This window comes from Bacillus rossius, chromosome 6 (genome assembly GCF_032445375.1).
Source record: "Bacillus rossius redtenbacheri isolate Brsri chromosome 6, Brsri_v3, whole genome shotgun sequence".
Lineage (NCBI taxonomy): Eukaryota > Metazoa > Arthropoda > Insecta > Phasmatodea > Bacillidae > Bacillus > Bacillus rossius.
In genome coordinates, this window is record NC_086334.1 from 39,923,935 (window position 1) to 39,946,052 (window position 22,118).

The 22,118-nt window shown below is 34.6% G+C and overlaps 1 protein-coding gene across 3 annotated transcripts in view; it reads right to left on the reverse strand.

Moving 5' to 3' along the window:
- Positions 1 to 22,118, reverse strand: part of LOC134533074 (DAZ-associated protein 2-like) — a 28,478-nt gene continuing 6,360 nt past the window's right edge. Inside the window, exons 2-5 of one of the 3 annotated variants that reach the window (XM_063370288.1) lie at positions 18,328 to 18,393; positions 6,872 to 6,999; positions 6,041 to 6,205; positions 1 to 5,491 (exon numbers count right to left, since the gene is read on the reverse strand). In XM_063370288.1, coding sequence (XP_063226358.1) covers positions 5,309 to 5,491; positions 6,041 to 6,205; positions 6,872 to 6,999; positions 18,328 to 18,393 — 542 coding nt within the window. In that variant the 3' untranslated portion in view covers positions 1 to 5,308. Of the gene's footprint in view, positions 5,492 to 6,040; positions 6,206 to 6,871; positions 7,027 to 18,327; positions 18,394 to 22,118 lie in introns of all 3 variants that reach the window. The other 2 variants (XM_063370287.1, XM_063370286.1) reach the window with 2 other exon arrangements.

Consider the following 22,118-nt stretch of genomic DNA (forward strand, 5'->3'; position numbering starts at 1 on the left):
TCATGGATTTGAATCAGCTTTAATTAAGAATGTCACAATACTTGCAAGCTTTTCACATATAAGTTTACTTCTTAAATGTTATTCTGACAGTTAACCTGCTTAGATTTCCATAATTTTATTTAGAAAGATTGGTACCAATCTCAATCGACTTGGAATCGAAGAAATGTTGAATAGACCCATCCCTAACCACAACACAATTGGAATGACAAAATCTTTTACCTGATTTTTTTTACCTTTAGCATATATATTTAACAAAATGCAGAAATACAGATCAGATACCCTGATGTTTCATTTCTTAAAATAATTTTTTAATAAGTATGCACTCTAATACTCAAAATTTTAACAGGAAAAATGGTTCAAAAGAAAAATGTTTCAGAGGGGAAAAAAAATTAGACATAAGAGTCAAATTTTCTCATCATACTTTAAAAATTTTCAACAAGAATACAAAATCATACATCATTTACAATGTTTTCAACACACTCACACACATTAACATATGTGAAACATTCATAACAAAAATAAAAAAGGGAAAAAACATTTATTTCAAGCATGGGTGAATCTTGAAATAAGTCAGATGTAGTTTACAGTTTCTCTTATCCTTAAGACTTTACTCTAAGCTTTAACATTCTTAATTTCTTTGAACAAAACAAGATGTTTTGATAAACATTCAAAATAATTACTGCTTGATATAAAATAATGGTCACTATTTTAATAATCATTTGTAGGGCATGTTTTTATAAGTTATTAGCTGACTGCACAAATCCTGTTTATAGTACTGGTGTTGCTACCTACACCATGTACCTGGATTTCAGTTTTACAGGAATGCAGTGGAAATGCTTTTCACCCATCCTAAAGCACACTGCTGACAGGCTACACAAATATTCAAACTCCACACCACATGCTGCAAGTGCTTAGCCTCTCTGTAAAAGGCACAAGCATAACAATTAACTACTAGTTGTGGTTGAGATATAAAACAGTTCAGTTATTTGTGTTACTTTAGCAAAAATAATGTAATCATGACCTACTACGGTTGGATAGTGACGTACCAGTAATAATAGGTGGCCTTCCCGATGCCAAGCACAAGAAGTCCCAATCACTGTACATGGTTATACCATTACATTTTTTATTTGGACCTAACTAATGATATTTAACAGTTTTCAAAGTCCTATGCAGCATAAGATTGGCGGTGTATACATATGTTGCGTATTGGTAATGTTAACTATCTTCCCATTGATAGTTGTCATTTTGAAGTTTATAAATTTCTTTAGGAACACAGCATTTCAATTTATAAGAGTGAAAATTTATACTAAACATACACTGCTAAATGAACAGAAATAAGCCTCAAATAAGGTTCTATTTCACCTAACATCAATTTTGTTTTTACAAGTGCAGTTTTCAGTTATGTACAGTAAAGCCCTGTTGTAACTATTTTATTTCTCTTGTTGAGCACTGTACTGCTTGTGGTGCAGTAGACACCCCTTTACCCTCCTCCCACAGGTGACTATTCCACGCCACTTGGTGCCTGGTAACTAACTATGATATTGCTTGTTCTTATACATGTTAGCCTCCCTGCTTCTGTTATTATGACTTAGATTTACGCAATTTTGGATTTATCTTGGTTTATATTATTTGGTGACAACTTTCATGTTTTTATTTACTATTTGGTAACATTTTATGGTTTGATTTTGTGAATGATGTTTGGTGATTAACAAATTGTTTTTGGACTAAGATTTGGTTTTACTTTAGGCTAGAGTTTGAGCAGTTGTTAACAACTTGCATTTTTTTTTATTAAATAATACATTTGACATTATTTTGGTACGAGTAGAAAATAGGGCTGTGAAGGATCCCAAAATTCGGGAAGTTTTAGAATCGCTAAAAACTTTTCCCCACCTTTCAAAACGCAGCTAAGGAAACTTTCATGGATTTGGTTGAAAACATCCACCTATAAACATAAGGTATAATAAGGTTATGATCTCATGCTATAACATGTTAGATCCTACGTTTAATCAATTATGATTTTGATTAAATTCCTTTCATTTTCCTTAAGAAACCATGTCAAATGGACTTAGCGTTCATTAAAATATATAGTTGTGCCGCCCATTGCATCGTGTTTATGATCATTTTAGTTATTAAGGAAGGTGGTCAGACATGCTTACAATTTGTATTTTCTTTTCGAAAGACGGTCGACTAATAAAATGAATTTACATTTTAAGTTTTCAAACTTGTTAATTTTGAGCCAGACATAACTGAACACAGACTTGGTGCAACAAATGTCACATTTTGAAATGCAGTTATCGGGAATGGGTCAATCGGCCGAAAATATTTATTACTAAATTTCTCACCCTATTCCTCCCAGGAACCATTAAGGGCTGTAAAAGGGTTTTACTGATGTATTATCTCTTAGTAGTAGTAGTAGTAGTAACCAGGGTGAAACTTATGTATGCATCTCATGCGTTTTTATATCAGACTATTACTCACCCCCATTCCCCCCAACAGTGTTAAAACCATGATAAATCACAGGCCAATCCAATATTCCAAATGGCAACATTCCTTATTACCATTTTTAATTTGCACAAATTTTACTTCAATTGCCATTTTGTTTTCCAATGAATTTATCACTAGCCATACTTCAATTTTTGAAACTTCAATAAGTCAGTTCGCTTGTATATTGTGTTCCTGATACCGTTACAGTCATTAAGAGAATAGCTACTTGTTAAAATATCGGCACGTCATTACTTGAGTTTCCTCAATAACAGTGAAAAATTCAAGTTTGGCATCACAATTAGTTTTTGCTCAATTGTATTGTTTAGATCTACACTAGTCACATTTCCTTCTAAGCAACTTTGTCAAGCACCCTTAAGCAGGATAAGTCGCAGCCAGAGTTTTCACTATTCCCAGGTTACTATAGCAATTACACAGTTGGTCATTATACTTTGCAAGTACTCATCTTTAATTTTTTATACGTGAATTTTTATAAAGATAAATGCTGTGCAACTTAACCAGTTAACTTAAGCAATCTTTATGCAACTTTAACATGTACAAGTTTAAACTCTAAATAATCTAGTCATGTGTTATCTTACAACAATTGAGTTGCCTCAACACTTTTTTAGAACCCATTATTTTATGTTGTTTTGTATTCTTGAACCATTTTAAATCTTAAACCTGAGCATTAGAAATAGCATTAATAAAAAGTTAAAAACAAAAAGAGCCAAAAAATAATTAACTGATACAAATTAGATCAGCACTTATTATTCTGTAATTTGCTAAGATGACTGAGAATAAATCAAATTGTACATCAGGAATGCTTTAAGAACCAAGAAACAAACATGGAAATCTTAATAAACAGCAAGAGAAACAATCAAAAAATTTCATATGTCTTACAAAAACTATCTGAAGTTATATTTTTGTTTCATTCGAGAATAGCAGTATTTGTACAACCCTACTTTCTTTCACCTATTACATACCTAAGGCAAGATAAGAGGGGAAAAAAAAAATACAAATGAGCTTACTTTAAAATAATTTCAATCAATTACTATGAAGAAGAATAAACTCACTTTTCAAATAATAAAATTTTCAATGAATAACCTCAAAAATCCACCTACAATTATTAAAGAAATAAGATATCTGCAATACACTAAATACATTTTTGAATGTTGCTGTTGCTAATTAATACTCACATACATGAAAAATTGTAACATTAAATAATGCAACACAAGGTTATGTATTGCATTTTGAGACTCCCAGACACAAACATAACAGATCATGAAAGGAAAAAAAAAACCTACTGAACTCCTAATCAACAATACTATGTACCAATTTTAAAATTAGAGTGAATGCTGCAGTAGAAAAAGATAATTACGCCGAATGTAGTTGGACTGGCCGGCACTAGTTTCAGCACAATTAGCCTTGGTACACTAATTCACAGAATGTTTGTGTGGAACAACTCAGATGGTAGCAACATCAAATACAGAAATAATGCTTCATGCTGCATTTAACAGCGTCAGAAAGAAAGAACAGAGTATGTTGAGATTAATGACACAACACACTACTTCGAGAGAAATACAAGGAACTACGGAACACATTAGTGTAAAGAGAGATGATCAGTCTTGAAGCACTACGTTATTTCTACCAAACATTTTTTTTTAGCATCCATGCCAAATAGCACTTATAACATGCTGCCATCATTATTCCAGAACAGTTGGCCACTATATGAAGAATAACAGTCAAAACAGTAGTTACACATCACCAGATACCATTTGCAACATTCTGTGCCAGTTGATTTGTATAGAGTAACTTTTATTATAGTAAAAACAATGGTATTCACGAAGTAACTAAAATACTCAGACTAAGTAATATTGCACCTTTATTTTAAGAAGGCATTAAATTATTTTTTTCAAACTCTTTTAATATTATTTTTTGATCTGTTGGAGATACAGTTTCTGCTGTGAACACATAGACGTACAATGTTCTGCATGAATAGGTGCATCATGCCACTTAAAATGCAGTTACTGGCAATACATACATCCACCAACACAATTTTCAGATTCCTCCTTGTTTAACTAAACCTATGTCCACAAAATTAAAATAAAACTTCAAGTTACATAAACAGCTTTAAAAAAAAAATGCTTTACATGTTTCTTAGATGGTAAAACGTAAGATTCACAATGTTATATATATTTTTAATCAGTTTGGGATAACATTTCAAGAACACCCATGCCTTAAATCACTTGCATTCAGTTATCTACTTCCTATTTTCTCAATCAAGTACCACATCTGAATGCTAGCAACTATTTTTATTACTACTTCTGCAGCAGGTTAAAGCTACTGAACAGATGAAATATTATATATTTTAATTCTCCAGCACTCATTCTCACTAGCCAGCAGCCACACATAAGTGCAGCACTCAACGAAGGAAAAACAGAGACTTAACCACTTAACATGAACTTTTTTTTTTAATCTTAGAATAAACGTTGTACAGCAACGGCTCATAAATAATCCGTTCCCAGCACCAACTATTATTTCGCAGCTCACAAAAAAATAACAACTATATAAATTGAGAATAATGCAAACCACACAAAGATGTTCACTAATTTTATCATTCCTGAGTAGTATGTTTAGAAGGCGTTAATAGGTTTTATTGATAGTTATCAAATTATTAATACCTAATGAAACTGATGACACCACCACTGCAGAAGTGTATAGCTTTGGAAACAGCAGCTTAGGCAGATGTGAAGTAACAGTTGGTGCTAGGCATGACTCTCAAAAGACCCATCCCGTAATCTCATGTTTCCCACATGGCATCCACCCCCTACCAAAAGGTGTAGCCACCGTCACTACCACCGGCCAGAAAGGAGCCCTTTTTCTGCCCTAGAGCCACATTGTGGCCGGCCATTGCAGCCAACTGTGCAGCATTTGCAGGTACGCCAGGGGGTGCAGGTGGCAGCACTGGCTGCGCAATGCCATCGAATCGAGCACCAGCGTCGAAACCATTCTGTCCACAGAGACAAGTGTTGCCTAAATGCTCCAGCTCGCTAACATTTTCAAATACTGTAACTAACAATTTGAGACAGATAAAAAAATTATTTTGTCGGTCACAAGTTATATTTTGAGTTATAGTATTAATTTTATTACATTATATGAACTCACAACTTTATATGAATAACGTAAAAGTCAAATCATGACATAAGGATGTTATAAAAAGGTTAAATTTTGTGGTGTACACTTCAAAATGCTAGTGTTTAATACAAAAAGAATTTAGGAACAGTTATACCAAATTAAATTACAGTAAAACCCTCTTATTAAAATCCCACTTAACAAAAATTTATTGTATAATTAAGTTGAAGAAAATAGCAATGGACCTATAAATACAAACAATTTTACACCTTTTAATATGATTTCCCTGTGTATAAGTTAAAATAGGTAAGTACCTTCAGAATATTTCTAAAAGGGATTTACTGTAGGAATAATTACTATATTTTTAAATTCATAATTACTGAATTTTTTCTTCATTTAAAGAACAATAAAAGGTTCAGGTACTCACAGGAACCATAATGGTTGGCCTCAGCTGGGCAGGCTGGATTCCTGGGTATGAGTATGCCAGCGAAGGATAGTATGCCTGCATGGGACTGTAGGCAGGGTAGCCCAGGTAACCTGGGTAGCCCTGTGCAGCATACATCTGAGCTGCAGCTGCACTCTGGGCATACATCTGCAACAAACACGTTTCCTGCATTAACCCGCTCGCTTCACATCCAGCAAACAGACCCAACAGGCTACTGAACTTGTGCCTTCCACGAGAAGAGGCTCACAGTGAGTAGCCTGTTGCTCCCACAGTAAACCTCTGTCTCGCATAATAGTTACATCGCATACGTGTAAGAATGTTATAATAAGGGTAAGGAGGATGACATTATCAATTAATTGTCAGGCAGCTCTAAAATGCCAACCAGCTCGTGGTCAACCTCACCCCTCGGCAGTGAGTCGGGCATGCGACTGCCCTGCCAGCATAGGAGGTTCAACAGATAGCTGGGACACGTGCAGGCTCTCTTATGTCATTCGGTGACGTAACACACACATATGCGCCTCCCAGGCCACATGTGGTTTTTAGAACAAAAATAAGCCTCTCAAAAGGCGTTGTGCAGTCGGCTCAAAGTTGCGATATCAGCAGGGTTGGAAGTCAAGAGCACTTTCAAAGATCGGGCTGCTGAGACGGCAGCTACGTTCCACAAACAAGCAGTTGCATTCCGGGAGGGCGAGAGCCAGAGTGTTAACTGGTGTGCTACTTAGAAGCACTCGTGCCAGGAGAATGAAGAAGACTAGTATGATTGAGTATGATTGAAGAACCATGTAACCTGCAGTATAGTGAGGGAGGAGTTACCTGCTGGTTGACGGCGGCCGGGTGGGCGAGAGACTGGTCGTACGTGGGCGGCGGGCCCTGGGCGGCCGCGGCAGCAGCGTACAACTGAGCTTGAGACGGGAACACCCCGTACGGCGTCGCTCCAGGCACTGCACAGCCACAGTTACACACTAGTGCTGTGCAAAGTAGCACGTTTGGTTGTGAATAATTCAATAATTACAATTCAAACATAACAAGTCTCTTTCTACAACATTTATCACTTTTTTTTTTACTGGTGTCAAAATTTTTGGAGGTCTTTAAGATAGCTTAGAAATTTATTGTCAAGCAAAAATGAAAATTTAAAACTTGAAAAAGTTATCCGAGTTTCATATACATAATTAACACCCACAGCACTGTAAAGTACTCACTACAATACTAAGAATTTGTTAGTAGTACAAATAAAAAAAAAAAGGCAGAGAAAAACTTATCAGAATCTGAGTTCAGGCAATTTCTGTTCTGATTAACTGACTTGTTCACAATGTTTTAGCCTATCCAATTCAATCAGCTCATGAAATCTGAGTATCATGGATCCCAAAATTATAAATTCTAATTAGGTAATTATATATAGACGTGGTTAAATAAATAGTTCCAGCATCACTTCATTTAAAACACACTTTTTTCATCTACTTTTATTAGTGATGTCTGCATCATGTAACTTCACTAAATATATTACAGTATTTTACAATGCTGCTGTTAATGAAATAGAACCCATTTTTCAGACCCGGTATGCACGTTAGCATCACCTGCTGAGGCAGACTGTAACTACACATAGTGTAACTATAGTACTTGGTAAACGGTAATACGTAGCTAGATAGCATCTATGTTATGTATGTTACCAACACTGAAATTATAACCATAGAAAATGTAAATAAACTAAATACACCTGGGATTGTTATAACATTCACCAAATACTTTTTAAGTTTGTGCAAAATGCACAAAGATTATTCAAACACTAGTCGATAGTTGTGCATTTGTCTGGCAGTAATCAAATGGTGTGAATCAACAAACCTGACATTTAGCTGCTCATGTACAAATATTCAAAGACTCAGCAAGAGATGTTTTCACATAACCTGTTGGGTTATTTTTTACCATTTTTCAAGTGGTAAATAAAACTTCCAAAAGATTTAATACTTTAAAAACTTTACTAACCAAAATCTTTTAACGGAAATGTCCAGTCCAATACAAAAGGCGAAGGGGGATGAACGAAAACTAGCGTAATGCATTCATTATCTATTCAGTTAATAATTACCTTTTGGATCAGTTTTACACAAAGCAGAGAGAAATAAAGTTTTGATAACATAGGGTTTACTGGGGTATGTTCTGATATTATTAGGTTTCCTTGTGATTCATAAACCCTTAGGATTTTAGGCAGTACAAAACTTTTACGGTGACAGAATTAATATATATTTAATTTTATTTAATTTTTTTTATAGGTAGCTTTACGGCATGTGAAACAATCAGAGGAAAAGTCTGCTGAGGTATTATTCATGAAAAGACAGTATGACATCGCTGTTCAAAAATGCTGTGAGAAGAAAAATCAGAGGAAGAAAGGAGTTTATTTTAAAATGGAAAAAATTTTACTAATGAATTTAAATGTAATTCAAAATATGTTGTACAGTAACACCTCAACAAACAAAAGGTTATGTTCACGGAAATTGTCCGTTAATTGAATCCGTTTCCCCAGAAGGAACAATGTTAATGTACTGGGTTACATTCGTAAACCTTCCAAAACTGGCTACTTTTATCATTTTATCATTTGAATATCTACTAACACATGATATCATTCTGATTATGTTAATTTTATGATTATATTAATGTTTAAGAAACGCAACCCAGTATGAAATAAATGGCAGAAAATCTTACTAAAAAGCAATGTAGAAACTTTAGTGCCAGCTCGTGACTTGCGGGGCGGCACGTGGGATGACGAATCGCAGCACAGCCAAAAACCGATAGTCAGCTTGGATTAAGCGAGCGTGAATGTTGTAAACAGATGTCCAGTGACCTTGTCCAGAGCGAGGGTGAGAGAATGAAGAACCGGAAGTAAGAGAGAGTGTGTGACAAGTGGCTGTTTCCTCTCACATGCCCGTGATGGAGGGAGGAAGGCCAGCATGTTGCTTAGCCATTATCACACAACATATAATTTAAGCATCCTGATTCTGGGGGGAGAGGGGAAATGCTACTTAGCATTAAAAAATACATAATAAGATTTCATTTCACGCAGCAAATTATATTAATGTAATTAATTTATTTTGGTTAAAAACATCACAAATGCACAGAGCCTGTACAACGAAGGACCAATGGCTGGCTACAAAACTGTTTGCAATAGAATGGCTTGTGTAAGACACCATCCAACAAGTCGGTGAATGAACTGCACAGATTCTTTTGTTATAACGAGACTCAAGAGCTGGTGGTAAGAGGAAGTCAACTGTCATTTTGTTTTTCAAGTGCATCATGAATATTAGTGCAGCGTCTTACCCTCCTTCACAGGCGTGGGAGAAAAGCCTACTAAATGCTTCAACAGGCTTTCAAGGAAGATACTATAAGCTTACTTCAAGTGATTTGGACGGTTTTAACATGGTGAGATGAGTGCTGAAGATCATGCTCATTCAGGGTGCCCTTTCTCGAAAACAATGAGAGTTTTGAAAAAATCTGCCAAATAATCAACAAGGATCGTCATTTCACGATTGAGGAAATTTCAGAAGAAACAGGAGAGAGTTGGAGCTCATGCCAGTGTATTTTGACAGGATTTGCAAATGAGACGTGTTGCTGCTAAATTTGTTCCTCACCTTCTCAAACAGGATCAAAAAAACATTCGATTGAATCTGAGCCAGGACTTGAAAAAAGAGACTGAAAGTGATCCAAACTTTTAACCAAAGTCATTGAAGGTGTATGACCCGGAAACCAAGTAAGCGTCAAGCCAGTGGAAGACTCTTAACTTCCCCAGAACAAAAATAGCACAAGAGAGATTGAATGTTCAGATGATGATCATAGTCTTTTTTGATGTTTATCGAATTGTGCACCGGCGTTTTGTTCCCCCTGGCCAGACTGTTAATCAGCAATTTTATTTGAAAATTTTAAGATGTTTACGAAAGGATATGCAAAGATAATGGACCAAACTTTGGCGATCAGGTGACTGGTTCCTTCATCACAACAAAGCCCCCACACACAAGGCCTTACAAGTGAACCGCTATTTGACCTCAGAGATGGTCTGTTGTTCCCCACCCTCCAAATTCACCAGACCTAGCCACGTGCGACTTTTTCCTGTTCTCGAGAATGAAGAAAAATCTAAAAGAAAAGTGTTTTGATGATGTGGAGGTGTTAAAAACGGCTTTGCTAAGGGCACTGGAGGATATCAAAGTCGGAGAGAGTTCCAGAGGTGCTTCAAACAATGGGAAAAAAGACTTGACAAGTGCATCGCATCTAATGGAGAGTTTGATGTAATTTTATAAAAAAGGTAATTAATAAATGTATGACAAAAATCTGTTTTTTTTATTCCCCCCCCCCCCCCCCCCCTGAAATAGGTACAAGATTCCATTTTAACACCAAAATGCAAACAAATATATTTTGTAACACAAAATCAAAGTTATACAAAATGGAGCAAAATTGTAAAACAATTATGTTCCAATGCTTTATCCTAAAACATGGTCCATTTTATATAAGTATATTTACAATATTATTACTTATTTTGTATCCATAACCCAAATAGTTGATTAGAAAAATTAATTATCCTATCTAATCCATCACACACCTCTTAGAAATTAAAGTTGACATTACTGTTATTGATACATGCAAAAGCAAGTTTGCGTTCTGATTTACAAAAAACATGACCTAACCACAGATTCTTGACATGTGAGCTCTCCAATAATATCCACAAATGAGAGATTCTATTCACGAACAAAAAATTTATGTTATAATTTTTGCTTGAATATAACTGCTTGGTGGAACTAAGGTGCCAGTTATGGTTTTTAATTTAAATTTAAATATGTTGAATTAAAAACATGTTTACTGTATCTTAAAGAATTTTTTTCATAATGTCTATTACCTTCTTGTAGGAACTATGTTATGCCTGATTAAAATGAAAGATTAATTAATACTATTTTGCTGCAGCATTAAAAAATGCAAGTTCTTTAACCTGAAACAGTATGTACACCAACCCCTCAAAGTAACGCTGTTCAATTTGCATGGTTCTGAATTAATGATGCCAATAAATTATGGCATAATTTGAAGTCATGTGGACATAGATTCGAAGTAGCGCTATTTTTTTTGTGCGAGTTTTTATTTCCATGTGCACACAATGGCACTAACTTGTGTAGCATTAAATACAATGCAACAAATCAGCAAAAATATTTTAGCTCTTTTATTATCTTTAGACACCGCCAGTGTGTTCAGCCACCATTTATTTTACGCCATCCTGCATGTCAGCAGCAGTAGCAGCAGCTCTGGAGAGTGAAGCTAGAAGCTTTCAGAGCTAGTTTACCTGGTGCCTACTAGGATGCGCTAGTGTTAAATCATGCACACATTTTGTAAACAACAGTGTCGGGAATTAAGTTAACAGGTTAAGTACTCTAATAATCTTTCTGATAATAGAAAACATTAAGTTTATTCTATTTTTAAATCTTATTAGAACTGAAATACACCAATCCCTCAAATAGCCAGACTAATGTGTTCCTAAAAATGTCTGTTATCCGAAATTGGGTTCTCTGAAGCATTGATCTCCATAAATAGCAAGGCTATTTTACTTAATGTGTTCCAAAATATGTAGGGAAATATTCTTTACGTAATATAAATGCATAGAATAACACTCAATAATAAATATGCCACACCATTTATCTTAGTGCCTACCATTGAAAACTTTGTACGACAAATATAACACCACGTAACAAGAGGTAGTCATCGTCAGTCGGCTGGTTGACTTGCCCGCCCTGGCATGACCTTCAACTCACGTCGCATATGTTTTCACAAAATTTTCGAACATCCTTTACTGGCAGTGAAACCAATATTAAGTCCGGATATTTATTTTTAAATTTTTCAAAAATTAAAGTGCTTATTCATGCATGCTTATTCATTTGGTTCACTCCAATCCTGACAGGCCAGTCAATTTTTTTCATTGCACTGTTCATATAACAGGGTGTCTACTGAGTTACAAAAATAAAAATTAGTGACTTTTTCTTGACTTTTTCGTGACAATTTTTACCGAAGTATGACCACGAAACTTGTCAAAATGGTATAATTTTTAAATGTTATAAAATTAAGTGTAGCCTATACCTTACATTAAAAATAAAATGAAAAATTGAATGTTTGCTTTTCTTTATCAAAATGTAAAGGCCTAAGTGCCGGAAAAAAAGACTTAAGTTAAGCCTACAAATCAAGGTTAGTTTGAAACTTAATTGAATATATATAATTAGATCTGCTTTCCCGCATGCCAATTTTTCGTCGCACTTTAAGCGCTAAAACACGTTAACATTTGTTGGCAAACATTTTCAGCACATTATATCATAGAAAATATTACAATTCCATTCCGTAGCACTTTAACCTCTTCGAAAATGATTTCAGTTGGAAAATAAAATGAGGCGGCAATTTAGGGATTTTATGTTTTGTAATTTGTAAACATAGTCGTTAAAAAAACCGAAACACGAAAATACATCACACATTTTGTGCACAAATGTTTGGCTTTATTTTATCCCAGCCAAACATAAATTTACGTTTCGTACACACAAGCAAACAGTAAACAAACGAACTCAACGCTATAAGTTCGATTATGAACGATCGCCATTTGGCTAACAACTATCGATATGGACGCGGGTCGCGCACATGGACGCCTGACAGCTACAATCGATTATGCGCGATCGTTGTGCGCTCTGTAGAGTAAGAATGAAACTGACTACGCGGTGGCTGCCACGGAACGAATACTTTCCTTTTTTTAAGCGTGTAAGATACGAGAATTGAATAAATTACGTTTTCACTGCATTCTAATGGACTTTCTTTTAAATAAAGAAGAGCAAATCGCTATTATTAAAATTTTCTCGACATTCTATGTGAAAATTATGACGTACGTAGGAGAATAAAAGCTGCACGCAACATTTTAAACGGGATTTTAAAGCAAATGTCTTATGGCGAAAATGCCGGGACTGGCCTAGTTAAACACGGGAAAATATATTGTGTGGGAACATCATAAGCGATGATTTTCCTGAAAATGCAAGATGCCAAAAGCACAAAAATATGGTATATACAAGATCAGTGCACAAGAAATACACATTAGCCTTGTAATTAATTTTTTCGTGACTTTTACCAAAATATACTTAAAAATGGTGACTTTTTCGGGACTTTCGTGACCTTTTACAACATTCGTGACTTTTTCGTGACTTTTGTGACCTAGTAGACACCCTGTATAACAACCTTTCCCAAGTGAATCATCTGTTCATTTCTGCTCCGGTATTTAATGACAAATATATTCCCACTAGTACAACAGTATCAGAATATACAAACGGTTGAAAGAGTCCTTATTTTGTATGATTGTGCGCACAGTTGACTTGCTTAAAACTTAAAGGCGACCGACCAACATAAGTGTGGCCTTCATGACATCATGCATGCCATAATACTTCAAGTTTTAACTAAAATATTTGAACACTATGTATTACCTTCTCACTTGGAAGCCATGATTCCAAAATGATTTCAACTGCAGGTGCTTTCGCACATACAAGTTACCGGAAGACGAACGGGCAAACGTTGCTTGTGTTTGTACGAGTTCCCTGCCACTGGCTAAACTACTGAAGTTCATCACGGCCCAGTCTGTGGCCAGGTGAAGCAACATATACAAGTACGTAATAACATTTAGTCCTTTATACTCCATAGCCGCAACTTAACTATCCATAGCTGATATTTATACAACAGCCGATACCGTTGTTAGACCTGTGCGTGCCTCTCTTCCCCCCTCGTATAGCTAACTGTATGGATGTATGCCAGCACATCTGTTATTTACCGAGTTGAAGCAGACTTTGTGGCGTCACGCCCGACTTTTTTTTTCCTGTGGCGATTTCGTGCTAACTGAAATTTACAGACGTGCTATTCAAGACTGCGGCAGTAAAATTAATATTGCACTACATGAATTCACGCAATTTGAAGATGCACTAAGTGAGGGTTTGGTGTACATCTTCAATATTAATAAAAATTTTATTTAGTAACTAAGAAAAGTTGTTAACTCCTACTTAAGAAATGTTATGTCCAAGCCCTATTAAGAAAATATTGTAGTACGTGAATTTTTTAATTTTAATTTTATATATTTTATATATTTGATCCAAAATGTTTTTCAACACTTATTTATACATATATTTGAACTGTAAATTAATTTTAACTGAAAAAGTGTCTTGATTAAATTGGTAGTCAGCAGGTACACTTACCTGATTGGAAATCAAATTTCTTAAATTAACATACACTCTTATGGAAAAAACAAATTTGATTAGAGCTCTGATTGCCTAGAACGAATTAGTACATTACTTCAAGGGGCGGGTGTATAAAAATAACTTTTAAATATTAAACCAAATTTTTCATTTGCAAAGAAGTAAAATGAACTAAGCAGACAAAAAAATCCCAATACAAAAATTTAAAAAAAAAAAAAAAAAACCAATACCACACACACAACATTCAATGTCATCACTTCATTAAGTTTTAGTGTTTAAATTTTAAATTAAAATGGAGGGGGGGGGGGGGGGGGGGGGGCACTAGTTACATTACCATTTGCTGATGTACACAAATTCTAAAATAAGTTAAAATGTTTTGTGAAATCAATTATATACATGTCAGATAACAGTATTCAAGAAGTACAAAGAAAGATGCAAAAATGGAAGCTAATGGAGAAAAATTTTAATACCTATTCCATTAAATCACAAATCTATACAATTTAGGATGTTCCAAACTATAATTTTGAATGCTTACAGTAATTTATTGCAACAGGTGCTAGTGTGAATACAAAAGTATTTTTTATCACTAATTATTAGAGACCTGCAAAATTCGCGGATTCAATGACCTCCAGGATAGACTCTACTACACTCTACACACTCAGGCAAATGCCACCTGTTCATTGGCTGCTGACTTGCGATTCGTCTCGACCGAGTGTCTGTGATTTGACACTTCTTTGAGTGAGGGTCTCTAATTGGCCCTCATTACTCCAGATTAACAGTGAACCAATTGCAGAAGCAGCGCTAAGGTATAATTATTTGAATTGTAGCATATCACGAAATGAATCCGCGAATTTTGCAGGTCTCTACGAATTATATATATATGTATATACAGTAGAACCTCGAAGATACGTTTCCGTTTCATACATTTTCCCGTGTCATACGCCGATTAATTTTGGTCCCGCCGAAAGTACTATATTTACAATGGTTTACTTTCCCGGAACATACACTTATAAAATCACGAATTTCCCGTTTCATACGTTTTTACAAAGCGGAAAAGTCTTAAAATTCACAATTTTTTTTATTATATTCCTCCTGAAAAAATACGTTTTAATGCTTTTATTTTGAAAAACGTTCATTGTTTACCTTTGCAAACGTAAGAAAATAACTTTATCGCACCATAGATATGGATGGTATCAGGAAGACTGTGCACCTCGCTACTAGCATCTATGGCCAGCACCAAGCGAGACTAGTGGCGCAAACTAGCAATGATTATGAAAATGGTCAACGCGCTTTACCAAGGCATGGATCTCATATTTTGTGCATTCATTAATCTTTGAACTGAATATAGCCGTTTGTTATTGTTTTCTTACGATCGGATTGTTTTGTATTGTACGTTTCTCAAGTTAACATTTTATTGAAAATTGTTCTGTTGCATAAAGTTGTTTGTAAAATAAAACAAACAAGCAAAAATTTCTGATTTTCTTTTTACAATAGCCTAATTTTTTTTAATTTCTATTTTAGGCTTGGTGACCTTTCCCCCCCCTCCAAGAAAGGACTGCTTTACTTGGTTATGGACTGTATTTTACATTTCTGGTGGTTTTATTATATGTATATATAATGATGAATTCATAGCTTTCATTAATATAATGCAATTATTTACACATTATGTATTTAAGTTTAATCAGATATTGTGCTGGTATGCTAGATTGAAAAAAAATTTTATTATTGCCATTCCCTTTTCATACACTTTCCCGCATCATACACCATTTTTGTGCCCTCCGTTGAAAAGTGTATGATAGGGGTTCTACTGTATATGTGTGTGTATATATATGTATATATATTATATATATAGTATATATATGTATATATGTGTATGTATGACGAATATATACATACATATATATAGTCACAGACTACACTTCATAGTTTTTCAATCCTAACCAAGCTTTCAAGCAGTTTGTCATTTAGCGGCATTGGTCGTTCCTGTTAGCCAGCAGAACAATGGCATAGCAGCACCGGGATTGGCCAAGACCACAATGCCAGGTGATGGACCTCGCATGAGGTGATGGAACGGAGTTTACTCCCCAAGAAAACAAGCTGTGCTCTCATACGTAAAATGATAATGTTTCACAAAGCAGCTAAGCTACATGTGGTGGAAATTTCATGCATTGAGAGGGGTAGCATCCAAGAATGTTATTATTAGTGGTGCACCGATGCGGATACCGATGAATCGTAATCGGCGATTATGGGTACTTACCGATTAATTGTAATCGGCGATTATCTTAACGATTACTTTGCCGATTATTTACGTCCTGGCGTAATTAAGTAGGTTTTTACCGTGTAATATTTTGTTACACATTTTAGGACGAAATACCGTAATATTTATATATATTACAAAATTCATGTAACTCCGTCATATCATAATTGCAGATATTTAGTTAAGTTTAATAAATCTCATTGCCTCGAACAATAAAAAATACATTTTTCCTGCACGTTTATTTACGTTTCGTCTTTTGTTTGTTTAGTGGCCTTGTTCATTACCTATAGCCAGAGACGTAAAATAGATGGCACGCAATCAAAATACCACAAACAGTTGCAGTGGATTCTATGACAATCGATCTTTTCGAGTCGTAGTAGCGGTTCAAAATCGTGGTCCCGATACCTTCTAGAGTTTATCACTGCATTTTACCAACTCGTTATAGGCGTCTTTGGTAACATTATCCGTTGTGTTATTTGTATGTGACGTGAAAAGTGAAAAAGTATTTATAATTTTATATATTCAGTCAACATAAATAAAATAACATGTGCTAGAATTGGTTTTTAGTCATTTTTATATAATTACAGTGAGATGGCAAGTAGGGAGAAAAAAAGTGAAGTGTGGAAACATTTTTCTATAAACTCAAGTGAACAAAATAAAGCAGCATGTTTACATTGTTAAACGGTAATTTCTTGATGCAACCTTATGTGATAGTCGATAATAATGCTAGTTTTCCGCAACAAAAACTTGCCCATTGTAAATTACAATTATTAGACTGTAGTTCAAGTTGTTTACAATAACAAATATTTAAATAGAAGTTAATTTAATTTACACTTTGCAATGACTTAATAGTGTATTCTATATATTTTTATACTGTTATTATAACTGTATTCTCAATTTTACCTAATCTTGTTATTAAATTCACATGGGAATAAAAATTTTTGTGTGCATTATTACACTTAAAAAAATTTGTTCATTATAATCGGTAACTGAATCGGTATCTGCCGATTATTGCTCTCATAATCGGTAATTGAATCGGTAATCGGTAAAGTCATATCGGTGCACCACTAGTTATTATGTTAAAGGCCACAGAATCTTCAACATCAATTCACACAAGTAAATATAATTTAAAATCTGAAAGTTATTAAACTAGAATTAATTTTGTTATTGTGAAATATTTTTTTCATTTTTACATTGCTTATATACACTGCATACACAGATTACTTAACAAAAGGATACTTTGTTACTTCTAATTTAGACACATTGCTATCCTGAAAATTGCATCTCACCTGAATGATTTTAACGTTAATTTTTATAATCTTTTCACTAGTAATTTTATACCTACAAACTTACATTCTGGATGAAGGTTTATCAAAAAATTACAGCAAAATCTCTCGAAACTGGCATTCTTTCCTGGTTTTTTATGCCTGTAGCAACACTGTTTTATACACATTGTGTTAATAAAAATGTGTAGGATAGTTCATAAAAATCGGAGAAAATTCCAAGATGTTGACTGTCTACGTTTGTACTGCAGAAATTAATTTTGTGTGCCGTTTTCGAACAAATACATTTAAAAATGATAGGCATTAACTAGTAAATACTTATTACAGAGCTGTCATACATGTTCAAAATTTTCAGCAACACTGGACACTATTTATATTATATATAATTTCTCTGCAGCCAACATTATAGTTTGGTACAGTTTCAACTGTAAATTCAGCTGTTCGGACAAGTGAACACTGCTTGACACACAAATGGGGAACAGGAGTAAGAAAGCAATATACCTCCATATGCTGCCGGGGGAGGGGCAGGGACATATCCCGCGGGCGGTTGGCCGGCTACTGGGTATGCTGAAACAAAGTCCAGGACCACCATCAGCAGTGCAGCCATAGCGACACAGGACCTGGCCAGAACTTGTGCTTTGGAACACATAATTGGGCAAGGAAAAAAAAAAAATATAATGAAGTGGATCAAAATATTACGTAATAACTGCCTATGTTCATTTAAATATTTCATATACAAGATACAGATTTAGCTTAAAGAAAGACTTTAGTTTTCTTTTACTTGTTAATATTAAGAAAAATTAAATTTGGAAATGAGATAAATTTAGAAAAAATAAAATAAAATAGTGGGATTAGAGTACATCCAGGTAATTTTGACACTTGTTTAGTCAACTTACAAATACACACAAATTTCAGAAAACTTGCATTAAGAGAGGAACACCAAAAATCACATCAATAAGTTGTGCGACATTCATTTCAAATTTCTGCTCGCAATGAAATAAAAATAAAACTATATGAACTCCTGCCAATCGTGTTCAGCCCACATTGTTCAAATAAAAACAAAAATAAATAAAGGATAAATCACTCCAAACAAAAAAAAATGCTTGAGAAACTAAAGCTCAAAGCCACATGCAATTTTTACAACCAAAAACTAAGCCATGCTAAAAAAAAAGTTGCTACAAACAAAAAAAAACTTAAATGTTTAAACTATGCATACAGCTTGCAATAACATTCCTGTAACATGCAATCTACACCAAAGAGCATGCATTACATGAAGAAACAACTGTGCAAAACATGGTTAGAGAATGTGAAATTCAAAAATTCAAACTACATAAGCGGGATATGCATTATTAAACCAATCCAATCAAACCAAACCCAAGGCTCTATACATCAAACACAATCACATTGCCACCACTGCTCTAGGAAACCAATTCCAGCGCAAATTTTGCCAATTATCAAATATTTATGGGAATTGTGACCCATCTCCTTCAGTGCAATGGTGGTGGTAATAATTACATTAAGTATGCATAATGTGCAGTTTTATAAATGCCTCATTTATCATAAAACTTGAAGTGTTTGTTGTACGAGCCCAGATCACCAAATACTACAATACAATAAAGCTAACATGCACTAAGTGCACTACATCAATCTGAAAAATGTTAATTTTAAAAGAATCAGTCATCAAAAGTTTGGCCATACAAGAAAACTACTAACACACACAACTGCTAATGCCCTAGAATAAAGGAGAAAAAAATATTAATCTGGTACAGATTTCCCACATGAAAGAAACCTAACAAAAGATTTTATGCATGGGGAACCCACCATACAATTTAACCACCCGGCAGGCCTGGCAAGTGATGACGATTCAACACAACCGTAGTAATTTCATGCAGATATGTAAGTGCATCTTGACAAAGTATAACACAGAGCCTGAAGTTGTCCACCAAAAACATTAGTGTCATTTAACTTCCAACTAATATTGAACATGGGTATAAACTGCAACCATTCCCACAACACAGAGCTGCAAAAATCTAAATTCAATGCTTCAGAATGATTTCTCGCTTCTGAAGCAACAATAATTATGTACCTATCTAAATTCTTTATTCTGTTGTGAAATATATTGTTGCACAATGTCAATCAAAACTGAAAGGGGCGACAGTGGCCAAATTGCTTATTTTATTTCACTAGTAATTATTTTTTTGGTAATATTTGTGTTATGCTGGAAGATATAAGTAATAAAAGAAGGTATTTAAAACATGTAATTTCCTTGTTAAGTAAGATTTGGTTTACATTCGTCCCCATAGCCACTGTTGTGACATGCCAAATCTGAGAAGGTTGGGAATCACAGGCCTACTGGGACAGAGGACAGCTAGGATAGCGAGAACCCTGTAGCTGTGCCGTTTCAAACACTTGACAACTATGCAAACAAAAGCATTTAGGTCAGGCTCCTTCACTTTCTAACACACGCCACTTTCAGATTCTCACACCTTTTCACACAGCATCACACATACATGGCTAGGTACGCAATCTCACATCCATTCAATGGTTTCAACCTTTACTATCAAGAATCAGAATTCTTCACATCTTATCAATTAAGTATGAAATAAACTTACATGTTGAGCTACTTAAATTTTTTAGACAAAATGCTGGAAAGTTATGCAAGGGTCCTTTTGGGTATTTGATTCAGCCAATGTAGTTTGTTCATGTATTTTGATGCTGTGCTTTCCAAATACATCAAAGCCTGTGTCAGAGTGTCAAATACTTGACATCTGCTGGCAATATTAAAGGTGTGTGTGTGTGTGGTGAACACACACATGTTAGGCCCCACAAAGTAAACATAGTTAGCCAGATGTGGCTTAATAATCTAACGGTATCTTGCTAATTTTTACAAGTAAAAACATATTTATACATGCACACTTTTGTCTTGCATCATTCTAAACTAGATGCGATCTGCCCAGTTTCAGGGAGCCTTTGATTTCATTGTGAACACAATGCTTAATATGAAACAAGTGTCTTCAGTCCCTCAAATTCATGCCTGTGTCCCTTTCAACAAGGCATCATAAACAGCTAATTCTCCTAGAAGGTTCAGTGTCTGTCACGTGCTATCTTTTTCAGGCAATCCATGTGTTGTGGTGTACAGTAAGTTTGACAGTTCTTCACATGGGTCAACTAAATCTAAATGCTTCTTTAAAAATTTATTCGTAATTTGAAGTGCAAATGCAAGAATTAAGAATTACTTCAGCTCTTCATATATACCCAAGGTATTAATTGTAAATGCAATTTGTATAATTGTGAACCTTTCTCGTAAGTCAAAAGTATGTTATGGAGTACCTTTAAAGTCTTGGAAATGTACTGAGGAGTGGTTTTGAAGAAAGCTTTGAAATGCTCTGTTCCAATTCCACTTGGGAGAGGTGATACCCCAAAATATAATCTGAAAATTTCTTGAAAGATTTTAAAATCAAATTATTCACTTTTAATTCAGCTGTAATTCAGTTGGCCTCATGTGAGCACTTCAGAAGCTCAAGATATTTGTTGGTTCTGTAAAGACACTGATGCTACTAGTTGTGTTCTTTTCTCATTTCCAAGTTACTGGTTTTTAAAGTAGCCCAAAATTATTCTGTAATAATTACAGCCAATTGATTAATTTAATAGTTTATAGCTTTACCAGGTCACTTTCTAAAAAATTGGTCGTATTATCAAAAATGTAATCCCTTGAGAATTCAGAAACAGACTTCATTACATGTTGCGACAATTTGCACAAAAATTCAGGAGCGGAAGTGAGTCCACACTGCATTAGTTTACATACAATGTCTCATTGATGTCTGAAGGGGCAATACATATTTGAACCATACAATTTTTTCCTACCATTGCTATTATTGAAACAGCAAGAGTGGGTTCAGTAAAGTGTTAATGATATTTTGATATACCATGCTTTCCTGTCTTTCCTTAACATTCTATTGTGAAAGGACTTTCCTGAATGAGTGAACTTTGTAATTAGAATAATCAAGATAGGTTTACAATGAACAGAAATCCTTAAACATCCAAGGCTATCTAAAGATGGAACCTTAAGTATTAACTCTGAAATTTTTATATCTTTTCCAGTATCCCACTAATGCTATTTTAAGTTATCAAAAAATGCACCACAGCCACTTATTATCTTTTAGCTAACACACAACCTTTTTGGAGAAATGGTACCTACTGAAACTTTGTTAAATCACCCAATTTTTGGTTTTTTGATGCAATTTTTATAGAGTTTAACATATTACATATTTATGCACAGAGGCTCAAGGCAT